The sequence below is a fragment of the Aotus nancymaae genome, unplaced genomic scaffold (assembly GCF_030222135.1).
Source record: "Aotus nancymaae isolate 86718 unplaced genomic scaffold, 86718_ANA_hifiasm-v0.15.2.pri h1tg000079l, whole genome shotgun sequence".
NCBI classification, from domain to species: Eukaryota; Metazoa; Chordata; class Mammalia; order Primates; family Aotidae; genus Aotus; species Aotus nancymaae.
The window spans coordinates 29,221,416-29,244,981 of record NW_026988494.1 but is presented as its reverse complement, the minus strand read 5'-3'; the positions used below and the strand labels follow the sequence as shown (position 1 = coordinate 29,244,981).

General features: G+C 50.9%; 1 protein-coding gene across 1 annotated transcript; it reads left to right on the top strand.

The window, feature by feature from the left end:
- Positions 1-1,255: 1,255 nt before the first annotated feature.
- FAM167A (family with sequence similarity 167 member A) lies at positions 1,256-23,140 on the top strand. Its single transcript, XM_012457348.2, has 2 exons — positions 1,256-1,639; positions 20,001-23,140. Exons 1-2 carry the CDS (start codon positions 1,256-1,258, stop codon positions 20,262-20,264), a joined length of 648 nt encoding a protein of 215 aa, XP_012312771.2. The 3' UTR covers positions 20,265-23,140.
- The last annotated feature ends 426 nt before the right edge of the window (positions 23,141-23,566 follow it).

Genomic DNA, 23,566 nt, shown 5'->3' with positions numbered 1-23,566 from the left:
CCCTACGTCTGATGTTACAGGGTAGAAGCCTGGGCTTATGCTTCCTGTCTGGAGATGGGGAGGCCAAATCAGATCCCATAGCTGGAGTCCTTACTGAAGACAGGCTGCCGTGCAGGCACTTAGGTGAACGCGAGAAGCCTCGTTCTAGAACAGTGAGTCACAACCAGCTCCTTTAGCCGTCCAGCTCAGACCGCCACCGCCTTCTTCCCTCCACAGCTGCAGGTTTCTTTGCTTCTGTCTCTGAAGAGGTGAGGTAAAGTGTTGTTCTTGGAGGAAGAAGCTGGGAGTGTGGAGTAAGACCTGGATGTAAGAACCGCTGCCGGAGGATGGGGCCTGCGGTGGGTGGAGGTGGTGAGGAGGCAGTGGCACCTGGACAGAGCAGACACACCTGAGCCTGCGTGGGGTGCCGCTGCTCAGCTGGCTGGCTCTGGGGACCCTCCCGCTGTTGCCACACAGAGGAGAGACCTGCACCTTCAGATTCAGACAGACTGAGCTTGTCCTCCCAACTTCTTGCTGGGAGATCTCGGTGAGTCATTTAACCTCTAGGAGATGTGGGTTCCTTGTGTGCAAAATGGAATAAAAACAAATCCCTGCAGACTTGCTGGGAGCATTAAATGAGATAGTGGAGGCAGAATCATTTTATAAATGGTAAAACACTGCACAGTTTATCAATTGGTCATTAACTTTTCTGCACTGAATTAAGGCATTGAAATGACGTCACTTCCATTCTGGACTAGCCATGAGAAGCCCAGTCACAGTCCACTCTGAGCCTCAGTTTCCCTTCCTGTGGAGTGGACGTGCCCACCTCTGAGTGGCAAGGCAGGGATCAGGACTGATGCAATTCTCACCCCTCCCACAGGATCTCCAGCCGCCTGCCCTTCCTGAGCGGAGGGAGCTCTGGGCCTTCTTCCCGCCAGTCTGGTCTTCGAGCGCCTTCAGGACAGATAGACCTTGGCACAGGCTGCCTGAGATTCCTGCGACACCTGTCTGTTCCTGCCTTCTGCAGAGCATGGCACCCACAGGATTCCAGGACGGATCATAGACCGGAGCCCCCGGGAGGGTGCCCTGTGCAGCTCACTGTGCGGTTCCTCTCCGCTCACCAGCCACCAGCCTCCAAGGCCGGCTCCCATCCCAGAAATGCCCTCGGGCACCTGGATGAGGCCATCCCAGAGCCGGACCCAACTGTGCCACCCACCAAGCCTCCCCCTCAGCCCCCCACCCCCTCCCATGTCCGGCTCCCAGGACAGACTGTAGAATGTCTGTGCCCCAGATCCACGTGGAAGAAGTGAGTGCAGAGGAGGAGGCAGGAGTCGCACCGCCCGATGACCACCTCCGGAGCCTGAAGGCCCTCACTGAGAAACTGAGGCTGGAGACCCGGAGGCCTTCCTACCTGGAATGGCAGGCCAGGCTGGAGGAGCAGACCTGGCCCTTCCCGAGGGCGGCTGCAGCTGTGGAGCCACAGGCGAGCGTGGAGGAGGGGGAGCGTGGGGGGCAGGAGCCCTTGCTCCCCCTGAGAGAGCCCGAGCAGCACCCCTCTCCTGCCAGGAGTGCCAGCCAGGGCACCAGACCCCTGTCCACTGGCAAGCTGGAAGGCTTTCAGAGCATAGATGAAGCTATAGCCTGGCTCAGGAAGGAACTGGTGAGTGGCTGCCCCCAAGAATCCCCAGAAAAGAAGCAATTCCACCATCTATCCGTGTCTCTGTCTCTGTCTCTCTGTGTGTCTTCCCACACCCACACTCTCTTCTCTCCCCTGTCTCCACCTCCCAAGTCCACATCTGTAATCTTCCCATGAGTTGAAGGCAGGCCTCATTTGTGGTTCCGGACCCAAGGGTCAATCAGCCGCTAATTACAGACACTAATGGAGGAAGCAGGTGTTTTCTGAGCGAACCTGAACCCATGTTAAGTTGTCCCCACCCTCACCCCGACACCACTCCTGGTGCTGGAGTCTCGAACCCTTCTCCCTGGACTGCGAAGGGGGCCCCTGGGGTGTGACTGCCCCTTCCTCTGTGCTGGAACCCCCCACCCTGCTGTCCACCCCCGCTGCCCACCGCTCTGGGGACCACTCATTCTGCAAGTGAGTGGCCTCTCCCTATGCTGGGCGCCAGCTGGGTGCCAGCTGGGTGGCTCCATGAGGTACAGTGGCCGGGGTGTGGCTGTGCAGAGTGCTGCTGTGAGGAGCTGGCTCAGTGTGGAATGAGCTGGAGTGGTGGAGCCGCCCAGAGCCGCCGTGGGATGGGTCCTGCCTGGGGAGAAGCTCTGTGAAGAGGCTCAGAGTAGGAGTCGGCTCAGAAGTCAGGGCAGGGCCAGGTGTGAGCAAAGGGCACATTGTGTTTAAGCTGGGACAGCAGCGCCACCACTTTGCTGCCCACAGGCAAAGCAGCTTCCCAATAGGAGCATCTTTTGTTGTGTGCGGTGACTCAGCCTGAGAACAGGGTGGGGGTGCAGAGCTGGGTGCCCTGTCCCCTCCCACCCACCAGGGAAGAATCACTGGTGTCTGGCACGGTGCCTCTCAGCAGCACCAGGCAGGAAGCTAACCCTCCCCCAGCTCTCCACCCCTGCTGCACCGTCCCGAGGCCAGGTAACAGCTGCACGTCAGGCCACTCTGGCCACAGGTGTGCGAGCCATCGGGGCAGCTGCTTTCCGGAGCCAGCAGGGGCTCTTGGGTCAGCAGGGTAGGCTAAGACCTGTTTGGTTTGGTTTGCAGAATCCTGAAAACCTGACCCTGAGCAGGGCTCAGGGATGCAGGGATCTGATTGATGAGTTGGAAGGCTGTTTGGGTTTTAACCCTTTGTGCCGAGAATGCTTCTGAGAACGCACCATTCTGCAGTGTCTGTCTCCAGTAACCAGAGGGTCCACATGCTGTCGGCTAAGGGGAAGATGAGGCCCTGGATTTGCACCATGTCTCTGGGCTGCTCTGCCACTGCTGGTGCTCTTGGTGGGGGATGTAAGAGGTGAGGGGAGATGGACAGTGTGCGCTGGGATGGACCCCATGCAGTCCCCAGCTGTTCTTTGAATGGCTGAGGCTAAACTGCTTTGATTTGCTTTCATAAGGAGGAACAAAAAACATTCCTGTTCATCAAGGACAGAATGTGTTGGATTCGAGTTCACTTGAGATTTCACTGCTTGTGGGAGCTGAGGCTTCTGCTTTTTAGGAGGTTAGCATTCTGCGTAGCCCCCACTTTGGAGTGGGGATCAGACAAGGAATCCTCCTCTGGGTGCAAACCAGGATGGGTTCCCTCGAGCTTGGGCTGCTCATCCTCCTTTAGACCCCCTCACTCTGGCTGCGTATTGGAACCACCTGGGGAGCTTCTAGGCCACACTGAAGACCAAGCTGATGAATGTCTGGGGGTGATAACGAGATGTGGTTTTCAAAGCTCCTGAGTGCTTCTAATGCACAGCCTGGGCCTGCTGTCTACAAGTCAGACTCACATCTCCTGCCAGGCCACTGTGAGCCGAGCAGCATGAGATGCCCTGCCCAGTGTGCTGGCCGAGCCAGGAAGGAGGCCGAGGGTGAGGCGCAACCGTGGTGATGTGTAGAGCCAGGCTCCATAGGCCAACAGCAGAGCAGAAGCTGTCAGGACCAGTCTGACTGCCAAAGGCTGGCGTACATAGGGTAAAGGGCATAGTAGCATGATTAAAAACGCTGTATGTTTGCACTGCTTCCACTCTCCTGGCCACTTCCCTGTGCCACCAGGGGTGTGCCAGGCACTTCGCAGGCATTACTCATCTCTTCTAATCATCAGATGACCTTCCTGGTACCCCTATTTTTCCAGAAGAGGAAACAGGTTCAGAGAAGAATGCAGCCATACGTGAGAAAGTTGAAATTTAAACCCTGGCCCGTTCGGTCGCATTGCTAATGCTCGGCTCAGCCACCGTATGACATGGCACCCTCCACAGGCAATCGATTTTACCATTTGACTCCTAAAAATGTACATCACAAAAATGTTGGCAGGCAACAGAATGCCTGGGGGTGGGGCAGAGAGAGAAGCAGGATTGAATGAGTTCCAGCCTCACCCCGTGATCTCTGATTCTTATAACAAAACTTCGAGATTGCCCTCATTGTGTCTGGTTTACAGATGAGTACACTGAGGTCCACAGAAGTCAGGTGACCTGCCAAGGATGACATGACGAGTGAGTGGCAGAGCCGGGGCTGGAACTCATACAGAGAAGAGAGCTATGGGGAGAGAGGTAGCAGGTAAGGCTCATGAGCAGCCTGACACAGAGAGTCCCGTTGGGCATGCTCAGAGATCACTGACCCAGCAGATGCATGCTCCAGACATCATGCTGCTTGCAGGATAGAGAATCTCTCAGGGCACTGACTCCCAAACTCTAACGCGCAGGCAGGTCACCGGGGCTCTTTGCAGATGAAGATTCTTGTCCCTTTGGGGGCCTGTGCTTTCAAATTTTCAACAAGCTCTAAGGTGACACTATTCTGCTAGCCCTGGGCCACACTTAAGAGTAACAAGGAATGGAAGGAGGGCAAGACCAGGACCAGGCGACCAAGAAGCGACCTCAGAGGACAGACCCAAGGATCCCCAAGCAGGAGCTCTGAGCCCTGTCTCTGTCATAACTGCCCATGTGGCTTGTGGCTCCGTTGGTGAATGGGCCTCAGTGAATGAACTCACAGCATCCCACCCTGAGTGGTCCAAGAACCACACTTGTTCAGACGATCCCAACTCTGAGCCCCAAAGCAGCCCAGACACAGAATGGCAGGCGGGTAGGCAGGCTGGACGTGCAGTTCCACCTGCTGCCGCGATTAGACAGCAACTTGCAAAACCCTTTGATTGGATTGAAAACTGAGAGTTCAACATTTGAGAACAAACACATTCTGCTCTATTTAAGTCTCAGCCAGAACATTAAACTTAATGCTGTGGTTTCCCTCATTCATTGGCGGTTAACTCATTGAGGGCACCTTTAAAAATTAACTGATTTTTTTAACTCAGTGAACATGACTTGCATGACCTTTTTTGCTCTACTCTAAGCCTAGAAGCAGGTTTTCTCTACACCTGGGCAAGCCCTTCTTGCAGATTTGTTAGGCTCAAGGGCAGCTGTGTTGTTTGTTCTCACATGGCCAAGGTAATTGATTGGAAATCTGTAATTCCCTTACTCATGGGGATATTTTCCATAACTCAATGGGAGTTTTGACCGCAGGAGAGGGCAGACCCTGACCTGTCCTCTGACCACCTAGCAGCTCCCCCTGGAGGCAGTGATCAATGTCACCCCAGCCAGAGGCTGGCAGTGCTGGGTCTGGAAGCAGAAGCTAGTCTGCTCCTGCCTCCAGCAAGACCAGCTAAAAGGCAGAGTGACTACCTGACCGTGGCTGATTTCTAAGGCAAGGAAGGATCCTAAGAGCTCTCAGGGGTCAGCTCTCCCTCTCAGCTTTCGATGAAATGACTGTCACTCCTGATGCCCCCCAGGAACCAGCAAGTAGATCAGATTTTCCTTCAGGCCAACGTGTTAGGGATATAAGGCTGGTGGAGATCCTCCAAGCCTCTTAGCGCGACTCCCAGCTAAGAAGGCCTTACCTTAGGCTCCCTGGGTGGAGTTGGGATGTGTCACTCTCTGGCTGTGGCACGCAGGGCTGCAGCCACCTGACTCCTCCAGGCGAGGCCCAGTCTCGCCGGTCCCAGGACACCCACTCAGGGAATGGCCGTTGTGCAGCTGTGGTTCTTCGCTGCTTAAGTCACCAGAAGGTCACAGTCCCCAGCTTTCACCTTCCAGGTGGCCGAGTAGCCCTAATGGGAGTGTGGGGAGGGCCTTGCTTCGGGAAGTAGGGGAGCTAGAAAGAGCATGACCTGGAGCTGTGGGATTCTCTCCTCTCCAGCTGAGTCTGGAATTCAGAGCAATCGCACACGCCTCTGCCCATTCGTGGGTCCATCAGCCAACTCCCCTGGGTGGGGCCCTCAACACTCAGCACAGGGCAGCGGGGACCCTCACTTCTGTCTTCTCTCTTCAGTCACACCCGCAGGCTCCCCTTGCCAACCTGGAAGACAGAGAAAAGGGGCAATAAAGTCTTCCTCGTGGTTTATGCTGTGCCAAAACAAAACTCAAAACATCTGGCTTCCTAATGGGCAGTTTGTAGTGAGAAGCCGTGGGTGCCCACCAATATTTTTCTTAGTTTCACACAGGTGTTTGATCTCCGCAGGCACACCCCAAGAAGGTGTTTATGGCTGTTAGAAAAAGGAAAGAGAACATTGATGAGTTTTCATCACTTAGGGCCTGTCAAGGCAGGAGGACTGTGACCTCAACTCAGCTGGCCCCACTATGGACACAGCTTGGTCTCAAGGGAGCCACCCTCTCCCCATTAACCCTCTGTTGCCCGCATTGCCTGCGTGGCATGCATAGGACTCTGGTATGTCCAGGTACAGCCCTCTGAGGCTGGTGACAACCATGTGTACTGAGCGGTGTGGCCAAATGGCAGGTCACACTAACCAAGCATCTTCTGATGGAAAATGGGCGATACAGCCAAGTTGATACCCCCCATCTAGGGAGCCTTTCATATACACTATCCTGCGAGAAGGCTTGGAAGTATTTGCTATTCCCATTTTATCGAGGAAAAGACTGAGGCCCAGAAAGATTATAGAACTGAGGGACAGAGAGGTTAAAGTGACTTAGCCAAGGTCATATGCAAGGATGTGGCTAAACCACAACACAGACACACATCACTTGGCTCCAGATCCAGATCTTGTTCCTTTGTTCTCGACACATCAGATGTCCAAGTCACGGGGCCCTGAGCTGTCAGGAAGCCTGTGCTTCAATCCCTCAGCACGGGATACTTGTAAAAGGTCACACAGGGGGTTGCTAGCAATGCCTCGTAACAACCATTTAGCAGGGACCGGGCAGCCGCACTGTTTCAGGATGAAGAGAGCAAGTTACTCAGAGCCATCGGCGAGGTACTGACTGAGCTGGGATTTGGTTTACAAGAGAATTTCTAGTCCCAGCATCTGTTCGCCCAAGGCTAAGTCTTCTCTGCATAGCCTGGGGCTTCCAGCCTGCCCGGCACCAGCCCTGCAGGGGAAGATTCCTGTTCTATTCATCTGGGCAGAGACAGCCTCTTTGGGGTTATTAAAGAATTTATAAGCAAAAGAACCAGCAAAGAAATAACCCCAAACTTAATGATCTTTATTCCTGAGTGGTAATATTATTCTTTTGACTTTTCTATAGTTTTCAGAGTTTCTAAAATAGGAAGATGTTTTGTCTAATCAAGAGGGAAAGAGATCACTAAAAGACCAAAGAAACATTTCCGCACCAGGCTCTTCTCTGGCTGGCCAATGTAATCGGTATACAGTCTTCACCTTGTACGCTACAGATTATTTTTAAGGCACAGGATCTCCTAGAATAAAATAAAAATAAGGCCTTCAATCCCCCAACATTCCTGCTTGATATGAGAGCTGAGGAGGCTGGATTGCTGGCCAGGGAGCTGCAGCTGACCCCAATTGGGAGGTCCTGCCTGCTCTCCCTTTTCTGGCTGTCTTGCTGGGTCAAGGAGAAGGAAGGGAATTGGAGGATCCCCACAGCAGTGTCTCAGCAGAATAGCAGCTGATGGCCATCCCAGGGCTGTGAGAGGCAGGCGGGAGTCTTTCCACCCAGCCCCGTGTCCGTTCAGCACCACCAGCATCCACTGGCCACCTGGCTTCCGTGCTGGGGTGGGGCCACAGTGGACAGGTCAGGGCTCCTGTCTTTGTGGAGTCTCCCTTCCAAGGAGAACACAGGCACATAAACACAGCAGCACAGCATGACAGAAGTTATACTAGAGATCCAGTAAGTTAAGATCTGAAATGTTCTGGTGAGCTGAGGGCCGTGCTGAGTGGATGATGAAATTCACCCAAGGGAAATCTGCAAATTCCTCACTTCCCAGGCAGCCAGATCCATGCCTGTCCACATGATTCCGTTAAGCTTCTCCTTGTTTCCCATTCGCATTTCTTCTATATTAATAAACGCAATTCCTCTGATGGGCACCCTCCCCATGACTACAGCATACCATGATACGGGGTAGTGAGTACTGGGTGAGGCACCCAGAGCCTTTGCTAAAAGTGCAGTTTCCTCCCAGCGCTCCATGGAAATTCAGATTCCGTAAACCTGGGTTGGTGTTGGGGTTTTACAAGTACCTGCAAGTGATTCAAATGCAACTGGCCCATTAATTGGTCAAGAGTGCAGTGGGAAAAGCATACTATTTATAATTATATTCACCTTCAAGTCAGATTCCACCATATCCTAGTTGTGTGACTTTAGGCAAACCAATTAACTAAGCCTTCTTGATTTTGTGATTGTAAAAGGAGGGTAATAAATCCCTACCTAGCAGGGTGTCCAGCCAGGAGGAGGTGGATAAGCAGCACTGGGGCGCTGAACACTTGCTGGACCCCTGTGATGGTTGGGTGCTGTGTCATGCATGTTTACACACACACCTCACATCATTCAATAGTCACAGCAATCTTTCCAGGTGGGTGTGATTACTATCCCCATTTCACAGATGAGAAAACTGAGGTTAAGAAATTTGCCCAAGATCAGTCAGCAGAGCAGGAATTTAAACTCAGATTTGCCCAACCTCAGGGGCGTACAGCGGGTCTGGATTCACCCCCAATGCTATAGGAAATGGTGAGGCCCCTGGCAGGTGAAGCCCAAAGCCTGTTCTTCCCAAGAAGACAGGACCCGAGTCATGGAGTGTGAAGTGACTTTGGAGAACAAAACGGCTCAAAGGAGCCTGGAGGGTGGGGCAGCAAATAGATTTGCTTCACTTCTCTTTGGAAGTACAGGCAGGAATCTACCTATAGCAACTGCAGGTGCCTGGGAGCCCTAATTACAGCCATAGTCCCCACTCCAGCAGCTCATGTCCTTCCCTGAGCTCTCCCTCCCTCTCAGCAGCCTGCTGACACCTTCCTAGCTGGTTCGCGCTCAGCATCAGATGTGAAGCTCCTGCTGCTACATCCATTTCCAGGCCAGGGGATAGAGAACCCAAGAAAAGCCTAGAAATCCCAACAGTGGTGCCCAGGGGTCTTCCGAGGCTCTCAGGTGACCCCAGGGCACCCCAGCACTCTGTTGGCATAGGACAATTGCCACCTTGGCTAAAGCTTCCAGTTTCATGTGATGAAGCCCCAGTTCCTGCCTGCAGATGGGGAGGCCTTCCTGCACATGGGATTGAGAAGGCCGTGCGGGGGAGCTCCTGTCAGTGCGGGAAGGTGGTCCCTGCTACGGGTGTCTTCTCTCCCTCCACCTACCGGCCCAGAGCCCCCCAGGAGAGTGGTGCAGCTCACAGAGATGAGGGAGCCAGCTCTTCCTGCAGGTCTTGCCAGGGTCCCAGCAGGAACAGCCATGCCCAGGCTGTGCTCCCAGTCTGGCCGGAGCTGCAGTCCTTGGACTGGCTACTTGGCCTCACGACAGGCCCCACTTGCTCTCCAGGGGAGTGGCAGGGAAGTTGAGGAAGCCCCTGGCCCCACAGTGGCGGGCCTGACCCTCCTCATGTGCAAGCTAAGGACACCCCAGAGCGGGAGGGTCCCCCCACTTCTCGAGTCTGAAGTACATTGGCGTTACCAGCCTTCTGACGTTGGCAACACTTGGTAATAGAGACGATAACACAGCCCTACCCAACCCGGGCTATGCTAGGTGTCGTGTGATGGACAGTACAGTCGTCAGGAACAAGGGAGCATCGAGTAAGGGCAGGTGAAGCTTGAGCTGGGGACCTGCTCTGAGCCAGGCTGTGAAGAGCAAAGGTGGCCCCCACAGGGACCCCACACCCAGGAGGTGGGGCAAGCGTCACATGGGAAGTAAAATGTAATCGAATGGTTTACTCTGTGGTTCTGCATATGAAGACAGAGCTAGTAGTTCCGTGGAACTAGTAATTCCGATTTCCACGTCCTGTACCAAGTGTGCATATAGGGGTATATTTACTTCTCACAAGTGATCAGTAGTATGCCCATTTAATTACTTTTTTAATTATTATCGATTATTATTAAGTAGTGGGTACTATTATGCTCATTTAACAGATGAGGAAATCGCGGCTCAGATGTGGGGTGGCTTGCCCGGGGTGGCATCACCAGCGAGTTGTGGAGAGGACTTTAAACCACGGGCTGTTCCTCTGTCCTTTCTACTCACTGCCTCTCCACAGGCCTGGGGGCAGTGGGAGCTCCCCAAAGGTGGCAGCCCAGGTAGCAGAGGGAGGAGAGATTTCTACAGGGCTGTCTCAGCCGTGGAGACAGGTACTGGGTAATGGAGTGTGGAAAACCAAGTCGTGGCTCTGGGGAAATGTAATTAATGGACTGATTCATTGATTCATTCATCTAACAAATGGCTTTTGAGCACCAGAGCATGCACCAGGCACTGTGGTGGGCCCGTGGAAAGCACAGTCTTGGCCTCTCCTCTGGTATTTTACCATCTAGTGGGAGACACATGGTAAAAAATGAAACCGATGCCCACACGTGGGTGCCACAGTGGAGGCTGCATGGAGGGGCAGTGTAGGAGGCAACCATGGGGCTGTCACCCCCTCTGCAGGGAGAGGGGGAAAGGCTGAGCTCGTCCTGAAGGGTGACAGGTAGAGAAGGAGTCAGAGCCCCAGTATGGCTGCCCTGTGGGGCGAGGGCATCAGGGTGGGAGAGAGGAGGCTGGAGAGGTCAAAGGAGCAAGAGGGTCCCCTGATACCTTTGAAAGCTTTGAAGTGGGGAGACCTGGCCATCAGCCTCTTGAGTGGAGACAGACTGAGCGAGGGGGAGGCAGGCAGGGAGGAGGCCCAGATGCTGGGAGCTGAGGTACAGGGGACCCAGGTGCAGGGGTAGGTGCCAGTAATGCTGATCTGGGCCTGTCCTCACCCTGCCAGCAGCAGTCACGTCTCTCCTGCTCTCTCGGGCACAAAATGCCTTCCTTGGGCATACAGCTTCCAGAACGCCCTCACTTTCAAGATGCAGTCTGATGGGAGGGAGGTGATCAGCATCCTCTCTCTGTGAAGGGCACGTGCACCTGTCCAGAGTCGCTCATCTCATCAGAGGCTGCACTAGGGCTGGAACCCAGGGCCTCTAGGGGCAGATGTAGGGGCTCCTCAGAATTCGTCACTCCGTCCTTCCCAAAGGCCTGCCTCACGCCTGAAGGTGTAGTTTGGCCCACACCATCCAAGTTTGAAAAATCAAAGGCCCATTACAGGGGTAGAGCTTGATTCTTGCTGTGGAGTCCTTGACAGGGCCTGAACAGCCTCCTGCTCTCTGCCTGGCTCTGGGGCTGTGATCTCTCCCTCCCAGCAGATTCACCATTCCCCAGGGGTACAGGAGCCCCTCGCAGGGAGGAGCCCCGGAGGCCTGGCTCAGATGTCGTCTTGCTGTCGTCTGGCTGTCTCCTTCCTGCATGATGAGTCAGCCCAGTGACAGGAGCCATTGCATCCGCCCCCCTCCCATCCACAGCCCCAGATCAGGGACCCAAAAGAGAACCCAGGACCGGCCGGCCCAGAGCCTCAGCCCCAGGCTGCAGAGCATGAGTGTGGCCTCCCTTCGCCAGGAGAGTCAGCTCCAGCTCCCTCCCACTGGGCTGTAGCCTCCCAGAATAGAGACCTTTGCGAAACAAGCTCCAGCCTTCCTCTGGAAATCAATTCACAGGAGCAGTCTGGTTCCTCGGGGTGTTTGCATTTCTTTTCTCACATTTCCCGGGAACCTCCAGTTGCCCTTCAGTGGCGCACTTGAAGGACACACCTGCTTTCTTTCCTGCCAGCGTTCATCTGGCTCCTTCTCAGGGGCCAAACCCGAGATCTAGTAATACCATTTTATCCAGGCTTCTAAATGGATTCCCCTGCACAACACTGATGACAATAAGGCGGCCCTTCAGGTGAAGTTAGATGGATAAAGAGACAGATTCCACAAACTGTTTCCAGGGTTCAAGAACTGGAAGTCTCATTCCCAAATCGTGGGGCAGTGGACCATGTTCTGGACCTGCACACACAGCTGGCAAAACAGCCTGGATTTTACACGCAGTCTCTTTTCAGCAGGCACCAGAGACTAATTGTAGTGATTAGGCTGTGACTGGAGAGATAAGAGCACCAGACTAGGGGACTAGACAAAATGCCCTTCGCCACCTTGGGATTCTGCGTGCCTGCCCAGATCTGAGCTGATTACCGTGCTCTCCAGGACACACACATTCCCACCTCTGGTTGGCCCCTGCACACTGGGATTTCTCCCAAGCCAGCTTTAAAGATGCATCCAGAAATCTCTGCTCCAAACATGCTTTCAGATTTGCTGCCGTCCCTACCCTTATTTCTCCAAACTAAAAGAACAGAGGCTTCCATAAGCAAAAGTGTACACAGCCACGTTCTTCAGAGAATGGAAGCATTCGATGATAGAAAAAAGACAAATTATTCATAGGGTGTCAGGTAGGACTTGTGTTGGAAAGAGGAGGATTTGTCTGGCTGTCCGTGCATGGCCTTTATTTTAGGAAGCAGAAACCATGGTGGGTTAAAGGTAACCCCTTGATAGAATCACTCCTTGTGCTCCCAATGGTCTGACAATTACATGTCCTTTATTAAAATTTTAATTCCTAATATCTTCAGGTGGTTTTGGAACCTCAGACATCAGTCCCTGGGACCAGAGAAAGTATTCGAGCAGATCTCATTGGCAACTAGGAATAATATTACTTGTGTCCCTTGAATGTGAATAAATCACTCAGTGTTTTAGACCAAGCAAGTGAACAGAGATCAGCCAGGGAATGTTGAGTAAGGATGCAAATTCCACAGAAATTCCGCCTTTCCCAAACGCACATCTTACAGTTGAGCCTCTGCCAGGGACAGCATGAAACCCACACTGAGAGCTGAGTCACCCCAGCCAGCTTCTCGGCCCTTTGGCAAGTAACAAAATACTCTTTTTTGCCAGTTGGTCCCATACCCTCCTTCTGTGGCCCCCATCTCCAGGAATCCCCCCAGAGAGGCCCTTCTACCTCCCAGACTACTCTTCAGGGTCTCATCAGCTTCCAGTGCCACTCAGGCTAGAGACAACTTCACTGAGACCACTCTCCACCCATCCAGGCTGGGCCCCCATTCCCCAGCGCCTGTGGCCACACTTGCTGCAGGTGGGCTGATCAGCCATCTCTGTTTGTCCAGGACTGAAGAGGTTCCCTGGATGCACGATTCTCAGTGCTACAACCAGGTAGGTCCTGGGCAAACTGAGTTCAACTGATCACTCTCAATTTGTAGACTTGGCTGTTGTTTTCTAAATGGTGGTAAAATGTGCATAATATAAAATTTACCATTGTAGCCATTTTAGGTGGACGGTTCCCTAAGTATATTCACATTGCTGTGCACCCGTCATCACCATCCATCCCCTGAACTTCGTCTTCTAACACGGAAACTCTGTGCTTACTAAACTCTAACTGTCAAGCCCCTCTCCCCAGCTCCTGGCACCACCGTCCTGCTTTCTGTCACTATAAATTGGACTACTTTAGGAACCTCTTCTAAGTGGAATCCTATGGTATTTGGCCTTTAGTGTCTGGCTAATTCACTTAGCATAATGTCTTCAAGGTTCATCCACGTTCATGCATGTGCCAGAATTGTCTTCCTTTTCAAGGCTGAATAATATTCCGCTTTATGGATAGGCCACATTGTGTGGATCCATTCGTCTGTGGGGAGCACTGGGTTGGTTCCACCTATTGGTGATTGTGAACGTGGACGTACAAATACTGGTTCTGGTTTTTGCCTTCGTTTGTTTTGGGTGTGTACCGGGAGTGGAACTGCAGGGACATGTGGTAATTCTATTTAACTTTCCAGTACCCGCCATGCCGTTTCCAACACCTTTCCTATGGCTTTTGGTTTTATTCCACCAGCTCTAAGGCAGGAGTCAGCTCTTATTCTGACTCCCCAGGAAAATCCCCAGGTCTAGAGAGGACCCCCAGCAAACCACCGGCATGGCACATTAGACTTTTCTGTTATCTGAATGTCCTCAGCTGACCATCCCCTTGGGTTTTTCGTCTCTGGCCCCTTCTTCCAGGCCCTCCTTGCCCCCTCTCCTCCAGCCCCCTCACCACACCCTCCCCTCACCAAGTCAAGCTTGGAAGTAAGGAACTCTCTCTCCTCTTTCAGAGCCATTTAATTACCGTCTTTAGTGACTTAATCCTGCCCTCGGGAGTTTGCCTTTTACCTTGAGAAACAACCTGGCTCGCTCTCTTTTTTTTTTTAATTGGTCTTTAAAATTTTTTCAGAAAGACTTGAGATAAACTTTACGTACCATACAGTTCACCCATTTGAAGTGTACAATTCAATGGTTTTAGAATGTTTTCAGAGCTGTACAACCATCGTCACATAAAATCACATAGGATTTTAGAACATTTCAACACTTCAGCCAGGTGCAGTGGCTCACATCTTATGGTGCATTCTTGTCTACCTCAAAAAACCAAACATCTGTAGCGCAGATCACAAGCACAGCTCTTTCCAAGGGACCACGTGTGGCTGCCGCCCTTCGCTTCTTCCAAGCCTGGTGGGGACACCCTCTCACCACGAGGCTCTGACAGCCCCCAACCAATGACATCCGTTTCCTTTCACCAAGTTCTGTGCCCTAATTATGGTGTTGCTGGGATAACAGGCTGCACCTCTGAGAATTCAGCAAGTGCTTTTGTTCTCAGAGGGACACCAGGCCACGCTGGGACTGGGGATTGGAAATCGGCACGTCCTACGGTAGAGGCCTTGCCAGGGACAGCATGAAACCCACACTCAGAGTTGAGTCACCCTGGCCAGTTTCTCGGGCTCTTTAATGAGGGCTTAAAACTGGGAGGTCCTCGCTGGGTTCCATGTTGTGTGTCTCAGCCTGGAGAGAAAGGACTCAAATGATGGTGAACCTCTGACTTTGATTTGGCCAGCATGCTTCCTATTTTCTGGCATGCTATTTGTTGTCGCATTTCATTCTCACTGTACTTGGAAGAGGTGAGAAGAGCCCTTATCTCTTTTCTGTTGATGAAGACACAGAAGTTCCAGTTGGCAGTGACTTGCCACCCAGTGAGTGAGGAGTCGAGCTCACCTTGAACCTAGGTTCTAAGCCAGGGCTGTGGATTTTCCCTTTCTGCCGCACCTGGGCCTAGCTCACCTCTGAGCAGACAGGATCCTGGGAGAGTCCTCCAGCTCTGGGTGCTGATGGGCCCCGGTGTGGTCCAGGTGCCACCATTCATAGGCTGGCTGGCCCTGAGCAGTTCCTTCACTTCTCTGAGACCATTTCCTTGTCTGTAAAACAGACTAAAATCATGCCTGACATCTAGAGTTGTGGGAAAATGCAATGAAACAGTCTGTGTCAAATGTGTGCGGCCGCAGCCAGGGCTGTGACTGTCATCCCCACTGCCGCAGCTGGAGCTGCGTTATCATCTCTGCCTCCGAGGGGCACCTTGGCAGAGCATGAAGGGAAAACAGGAAGAGGGACTCCAGCCCCGGCTCAGACCCACTCTCCTGAACCTGCACAGCCCTCTGTGCCTTCCCTGGCAATCCTCCTGACTTACTCCACACAGGACCAGCAAAGACATGTGTTCATTGCAAATCTCTAAAAGGATGAATTTGTAAAAAGCCTTTTAGCCATCAGAAACCAGAGGACATTATGCTAAGTGAAATAAGCCAGTCATAAAAGGACAAATACTGTGTGATTCTACTACTATGAGGTTCTTAGAGTAGTCAGATTTATATAGAGAGAAAGTAGAAGGGTAGGTGCCAGGGGCTGGGGAGTTAGTGTTTAATGGTGCAGTTTCTGTTTGGAAAAATGAAGAGCGTTCTGGAGATGGATGGTAGCTGCTCAATAACGTGAATGTACTGAATCGCCACTGAGCTGTACGCTAAAAATGTTAGGATGATAACTTCTATGTTGTATGGGTGTTATCACAACTAGAAAAAAATTCTGGAAAAAAATTAAGCCTCTCTCAGATTTCTTCAGAGGCTGTGGGAACTCATGTGGATTTGGTTTAATTACAGTGGAGTGACCTCTTAATCAGGGCTCGAGTTAGTGTTTAAGTTGCAAAGTCACCCTTTCAAAATTGCTGTGTGGCCCAGAGAGGAGCTAAGCACGGGCCCAGCGCAGCCAGGGGTCCCGCAGCACGGGGACAAACCCTGTTCTTTGGAGCAGGAGGTAAATTTGTTGATTTGAGGGCAGGGGTCCCAGCACAGCAGGTATTGTGAACATCTAAACATTAGAACCCACAATGCATCCTAGAGAGATGCCCATGCTGTGAGATGCCCTCAGAACCAAGCCCACTGGGGAAGCAGCGATTCCCAGCCCCGCCTCCTGTTCTCTTAGACCCCAAGCAGGGAGAGCGGCTGGAATAGCCATCCCTGTTGAAGCTGCAGCTTTTTCACCCTTACGCAGAATTGAATGCGTCTGCACAGAATGGGCGTGCAAGGCAACTCCACCCAGGCGGCCTTTGTCCAGTCCATGGAAACTGATACAGGCCTTATTGTCAGCCCTTTTTCTAGCTGCCTCTGATGGGTCTAAAAGCCGAACTCATTCTCTGATCTTTGACCAGATCTGTCAGCCACAGAAAAATAGCCCCTTCCTTCCTGCTGCCCCACAGATGTGTCCACCACACATAGTCTTAGACACCTGGCCACACCCCAAATGGTTCAACTTGAAAGGATCTTTTCAGACCGAAGATGCAATTCCTGGGGCCAAAGCTCAAATCTAAACCATAGGGTTCCTAGTTTTTCAAAAAGATCTATTGTCAAATTACAGAACACTCCAAAGAGAAGTGGCAGATGACTGTATTACGGCAGTGGGTGTTAGCAGACGATGTCTTTCAGGCAGGTTTGACCCCCATCTTCTTCAGAAGGGTTTAGGGAGCACCAACTCAGTTCCAGGCTCGGTTAGGGACACCATAAAAAAATAAATAAATCACCAGCCACTCTATCATCATTGGTGCTATTCTAGATCAATAGAATTTAATTGGCAATAAATTTGAGTTTATTCAATCCTTGAGGACCAAGGGTTGAAAAGTACTTCTTGTGGCTGTGAACTTTAATCTCAATTTTGCCATTAGATACCTTGCTGACTTACAAGCAAGACTTTCTATCTTGACTTTCCTGATGTATGAAATCAGGAGAAAAGAGATCTGTAGAGGTGCATGAAAAATAAGAGAAAGAGAAAAAACATTGAGATGCTTGCTGGCAAGGTCACGTAATTTTTCTACCCTGCAGCGTGCGCTATTCTAAACCTAATGGGGGAAAGTGAGAACATTGCCTTCATTTGCATAACTACAGGGCATCTCAGGGCTCATTTTTCTAAATCAGTTTGGCTCCGGGCATTAGGTAAATGGCATAGCCGAGCATGTCTCAAAAATACTAAAACAATAACCACTTGCAAGTGGAGACAGAGGAAATGGTGAGAAGGATTCAGATCTCGAGTCAAGTAGGAGCAGCTGGCGACCTGTCTCAGTGACAAAGCATTGCTTACAGAAGGCACTCTGCACTCAGCCAGTCCCTTTGTGCCATGTCACAACTGAGAAACCAGCCATCTGAGCTCCAGCTACACCCCGACTGTCCTGCTGATACCTCAGGAGTGGCTCTGAGGCCCATCAAGGTTAAACATGTGGATGGTGTGAGAGGAAAATACATCTCAGGACTCCAAAATCACTAAGCCAAAGGGAAAAGTCAAGCTGGGAACTGCATCAGGCAAAGCTGCCTCCCATTTTATTTCTAGATGAGGTAGCTGCAAAGATAAAACCTACATACCTCTCACAGTTGGCCCACATGGAACGTCCCTGTTGGGCGGCCAGATCTGTACCCTAAAACGGTTCTGTTGAATTTCACCCTGGCAATGTAAATTGATAGCTTATCTTCTCAGGAGTGGGACAAAGGACAGAACTCAAAGGCATCCCTCTGCTCACCTGAGACGAATGTGTATCGATTGCTTCATGTGCCCTATGTTTACATTCTTACATAAAAATGCCGATTCGGTGAGCCAGACTAAGGCTAAGTGGCTTTTCCTCTACCCTAAACACACAGGTAAATTGTGTATTTGGAGAAAGGCTGATCAAAGACCCAAAAGGATGCAATCGTTTGTCTCTTATCTACCTACACCTTTAGAAAATGTCTTCCTCTTCCCCCAATATCCACTCCTTTCCCTTTAAATATTAAGGCCTTCAAAACCATCTTTGAGGAAAGGCATAGACCTGCCTCTCAGATGTGCATTCTTAACCTTGGCAAAATAAACTTTCTAAATTGACTGACACCTGTCTCAGATACTTTTGGTTCACAGTGGGTTAGGGAAACTGGGAGTGTGAAGCCAGGTGAGAAATTAACATCACATTTTGTTAACAGAAAAACCAAACTCTGCAAAATACCTTAAGAGGTTTATTCTGAGCCAGTATAAGTGACCGTGGCCCAGGGAACAGTCTCATGAGGGCCTGAGGAAGCTTGCCCTAGGTGGTCCAGCTACAGTTTGGTTTTACACATTTTAGGAGACACGCGTTACAAGCAAAGACACAAAGCAATACACAGAAGGTATACAACAGTTCAGCCTGAACAGGTGGGATGTCTTGAAGGGGTTTGGGGGGTGGGGGTGCTTACAGGTTATAGGTAGATTCAAAGATATATTTCTTGGTAGTTGGTTGAAAGAAGCTTTGTCTAAAGACTTGAAGTCAGTAGAAAGAAATGCTTAGGACAAGGGGGGTTGTGGGGGCCAAGGTTCTTGTTATATAGATGAAGTCTCCAGGTAGATGCCTTTAGAGAAAATAGATGGTAAATGTCTCTTTTCAGACCTTAAAACTGCCAGACACGCACTGCCAGACTCGCACTGAATCTCTCCCAGATCTTGGAAAGGTCTAGAAAGGAAAGGTTTGATTGCATTAATAGAAACACTCTCCAGATGTAAATTTCTCCCACAAGAGATGGCTTTGCAGGGCCATTTCAAAATATGTCAAATAAATATGTTTTGGGGTAAAATATTTTTATGTTCTTCAGGGTTTGCTTTCTGTTATGTGATACAATACCAGAGACAGGTAGGAATTTGGTACCTTATTGTCACAAAGAGTCTGTTTTGTCAGTCAAATGATCTCAACATTAATGCCGATCTGCTGTGCCTAGATTCCAAAAGTGAGGGAGTATAATGAAGCATGCCTGAACTCCCATCCCGTCACGGCTGGAAATTCAGTTTTTAGGTTCCTCTGGGGACCTCTTGATGAAGAGGGGGTTGGTTCAGTCAGTTGGGGGGCTTAGACTTTTATTTTTTGTTTACGTGTCAAAAGGAAGCACCAAGCCACTAAAAATAATAGGAACCTTCCACAAGGTCACTAAGCACTCAGCTAGCTCCATACGCCACACTGCAGCTCATCCTTGAGCAGAAGAACTTAATTGTCAGTCATTTAGGTTCTGGGGTCCAGTTGTGCAGGATCCTCACCCCAGCTCAGCGGTGGATGAGCTCTGTGAGCCAACACAGCTAATTCCCTGAGTCCTCCTCTATAAGCTGTGGGTGATGGTGGTGACATCACTTCACAGTTTGTAGTGACGGTTAACCATTGCATGTTAATAGACCCAAAGGCTTAGAACTGGTCCATAATAAAACATCCAGTACCTAGGAACCAATTTTTGTTTGGCTCTTCTGAAACTTTACTAAGAAATATTTCAGGCATTCTAAAACATTTAAAAAGTATTAAAACAACATGACACTCCCCAGCCTAAGAAAGAAAACATGTCAAAGCCCCCACAAACATTTCCCGGTCACAGTCCCTCCTTCCCACCTAGAGGCAACCATCCTGCTGAATTTGATAACTGTCACCCTATGCTTTTCTGTACACTCTTACTCCATCTGAATGCAACTCTAAACAAGGAGAAGGAACTTGAAGTGTCTTCAAGCCAGGACCAATATTCATGTCTTTCAGAAGGATTCAGATACAGTAGCCTAGCACAAAGTATAGTTTTGCAAGCACACCCTCATTTGTCACCTTGCTGTCTATGTCTTTTCACCTCCCTGAGCAGGGAACATGCTAATCTTTCTAGATGGACCAACTGATGATCTAAGACATTAGTCAGGGACTCTGGAGCCACTCTCTGCTGACCCTGACTGCTCCCCTCTCCCTTCCAGATGGAGATGCGGCTGCAGGACCAGCAGCTGGCCAGACAGCTCATGCGCCTGCGTGGGGACATCAACAAGCTGAAGATTGAGCACACCTGCCGCCTCCACAGGAGGATGCTCAATGATGCCACCTATGAGCTGGAGGAGCGGGACGAGCTTGCCGACCTCTTCTGTGACTCCCCTCTTGCCTCCTCCTTCAGCCTGTCCACGCCACTCAAGCTCATTGGCGTGACCAAAATGAACATCAACTCTCGGAGGTTCTCTCTCTGCTGAGGGGCCCTCAGACTGGGCCAAGGGGCTGGAGTGGAGGGCTTGGGCTGGAGGGATGTTGGAGGGAGCTGAGGCCAAGTTACTCCAGTGGGTCTCCCTGAGGCAGGGGTCCTGGGACTGGCAATTCAAGGGCCCCAGGACCTATTCAGTGGTGCTCTCCCAGGGGCCCTGGGTGTGGATCCCAGTGTCTCTGTGACTGGCTCTTGCCTAATACCCAAAGAGCTCTGCAGAAGGGCCACTCAAACCAGATGTTAAATGAGACCTGGGCTCCCACCAGAATCCATCCTTCCATGGTCATGTTCCTGTTTCCTGGAATGACTGGTGCTATGAACTAGGATTCCCAAGGGGAGCCCCCCAACCCAAAGCAGTCATTCTTGCAGAAGGCTCTCCCGCAAAGGCCTTGGGGAAATTAGATATGTCAGATGAGCCCATCTCATGAGCTGTTGCTGTCCTCTAAGTATTGTCTCAAATTCACCTTAAGTACATGACTCAGCAACAGGGACAAGGACCTACCAGGAAAGGAAAATCCAAAGGCATGACAAATGGGCACTTTTGGGGGACACAGCCTCTATGGCTGGCTGCCGGTGTCCCTGGCGAGCCTGAGACCCAGGGCTGCTGTCAGTCTCCCACCTTGGCACTGCGAGGCTGTGTAAATTGTAAATTCTGGTGTGTGCTGGGACGTGTGATGGGTGCACTAGCGTAGCTTGGGTGCAACAAGCACAGATGTCCCCATCATCTGTCCTGGCTACATGCACCTCCAAAGAGCCTTTTCACCACCACCACCACCACCACCACCACCACCCCCCCCCCGCAGGGTGACAGCCTAGGAGACCACTGGTTACTGAACCAGGCAGGTCCTGAATGCATTTTCCATAACTGAATTCTCCTGGAGGGGCGTGACCAGGGCCTCCTGGTGGATTCTGGTGGTGTCACCAAGTCACCCTACTGCCCTCCCCAGAATGACAATCGAGGGAGCCCAGAGGCCCATCCTGAGCCTCCTCTGAGATTTCGTGCCTGACCTAAACACCGAGTTTTAATCGAGTAAGTCTGTGAGTGATGTGTTGTTCACTTGTTAATAACTGATTTTTGTCAGAATGGGGAAGCCACTTGTGTAGGTCAAGTACAGTGTGTAGGATTTGATTTTAAGAGTTTCTCCCTCACAACAGGCTTGAGGATCAGCAAGTTAAGACCCCAGCAGGTTAGGAAGGTCAGTCTGGGGTCACACCGCATGGCAGGGGTTCCCCGGCCAGACGGGTAGAATCCCAAGATCAGAAGTGTTTTTGACCTTTGATGTCATCTAGTCCAGTCCTCTCGTTAGTAAAGGTGCAAAGTGAAACCTGAGGAAGAGAAGGATTTCCCTCGGGTGGCACAGCTATTTAGGCTGTAGAATATTGATATGTGAAACCATTGTTGATTATGCCTTGTAGATCACATGTCGATGAACTTGAACCCCAAAGGTGGTCTTGATGCTTTGCCAAACCCACACACTGCCAACCCCTCTACTCTCCACCTCCCTCAGTCCCCACCCCCATCTTCCCGTGTGTTGCAATTCAGAACATTTGAGTCAATGCAGAGCAAGGCATGGATGTGGCCCCACAGGGCATGCGTCACTAATCACTGTCCCATGGTCTATGCACGGTGTGTGTCTGCTGTGTCTGCTGTGGCTTCTTCCTGTGTAATCTCACTGGGGCCCGCGTCCACCCACACATCTTGACTCACATAGGGGACAGGTTGCTTTTCTTCTGTGGGCTGAGTAGGACAATGCATATGAAGGACCTCTAGTAGATGGAAAAGAGCTTGGTCTCTTGCTTATAATTTCAAAGATCCAGAAGGTCTATGCTTCCTTGAAAGTAGGTAGAACACAGCCAAGATCTACTGTCTGCCCTGCTGTGTGCAATGAAGTCTGCAGCCCTGAGGACCATGCACTGCTATCTTTCCTTGGAGCTCTGCGCAAACACTGCCAAGTCCTGAATTGGCATTCCTTTCCTGCCAGCCTCCTTCCAGATAAGCCCTTGAAGTCTCAGGCTGACCTACACACACTCACCTACTCACACGACAGAGAACACGCCATAAACATCCTTGAACCCACACAGGAAAGCCCATCCCATATCCTGAAAAAATGCCAAATTTGGTTTTGCTTTCTTTTTAGAAATCAGTCATCACTGGGTTCAACTAAAATGGAAAGATTTAGTTGAATGTAGTCAATCCAATTAAGTTGGATGCAACTGAGTGGTTTAGTTGCTTGGGTAACCCAGCGCTTGCTTGCCTTCTTCATTCTCTGGGAGAAAACTAAGATCAAGACACATGTTTTGAGATAGGTTGCTCAGTTCCTCCTAAGAGAACTTTTTTATGGGATGAGGTGATGACCCAAGCTAAGAGGTGGAGAGGGATCAGCAATGTTTTCCAAGCATCGTCCAGCGTCGGCTGGCTTCCTTACTTTCTGCGGTAAACACAACTAACCACGTTAATTCAGCTTTGTGAAGTCCCTGCTCTGTGTGGGTCTCTGCGTCAGCAGCAACACTGGCCTAACCTCCGTCCCACCTTCCTGGCTCACCACGTGTGTACAGTGCTGTTTGCAGTGGTACTCATTGTCCATCCATCTCTCCGCCATCCCCAGGCATCCTCGGGTGTAAAACAGCAAGTCGCTACCAATGCTGCCACACGTGGTTGTATCTGATGCCTTCAGGGGCTTAGCAGCCATCAAGAGGCCTGGAGGGCCTGGGCAGGCTTGACGATGCCTGACCGAGTCCAAGACCCACCCCCTGTAGCAATACCAAGTGCTATTACTTAATCAATGGACAATTTATACTTTTATTTTTATGATTATTTGTTTCTATATTGCTGTTAGAAAAAGTGAAATAAAAATACTTCAAAAGAAGGTATCTGTTCAAAAAAAGAGAAATGTTTGTCCTTGTAGCTTGTCCCTGTTTATCCACACAGGGCCAAGCACTTAACTGAAAGAAAGGATGGATGAACAGATGGACAGATGGATGAATGGATGGAAGGGAGGGAGGGACGGAGGGCAGGAAGATTTTTGCAACCTGATGGTGGCATGGGAGGGAGGAAGAGATTCACCCCAATCACTCTTCTTCCTTTCTTGTGCCTTCTCCTTGAGGAAGCTTCTTGGTGGTGGTTACAATCGGGAGTTCCACAGGTGAGCTGATGTAGAACTTAAAAATGCAGTCTTTATTCCTGAGCTTAACTGAAGCCAGAGCCAAAGTAAACTCACTCTTCTCCAGTGGCCTTTTCCAAAGGTGATCATATTATTCTCTGAACTCTGATGCCTGAAATTTTTTCAGCCACTT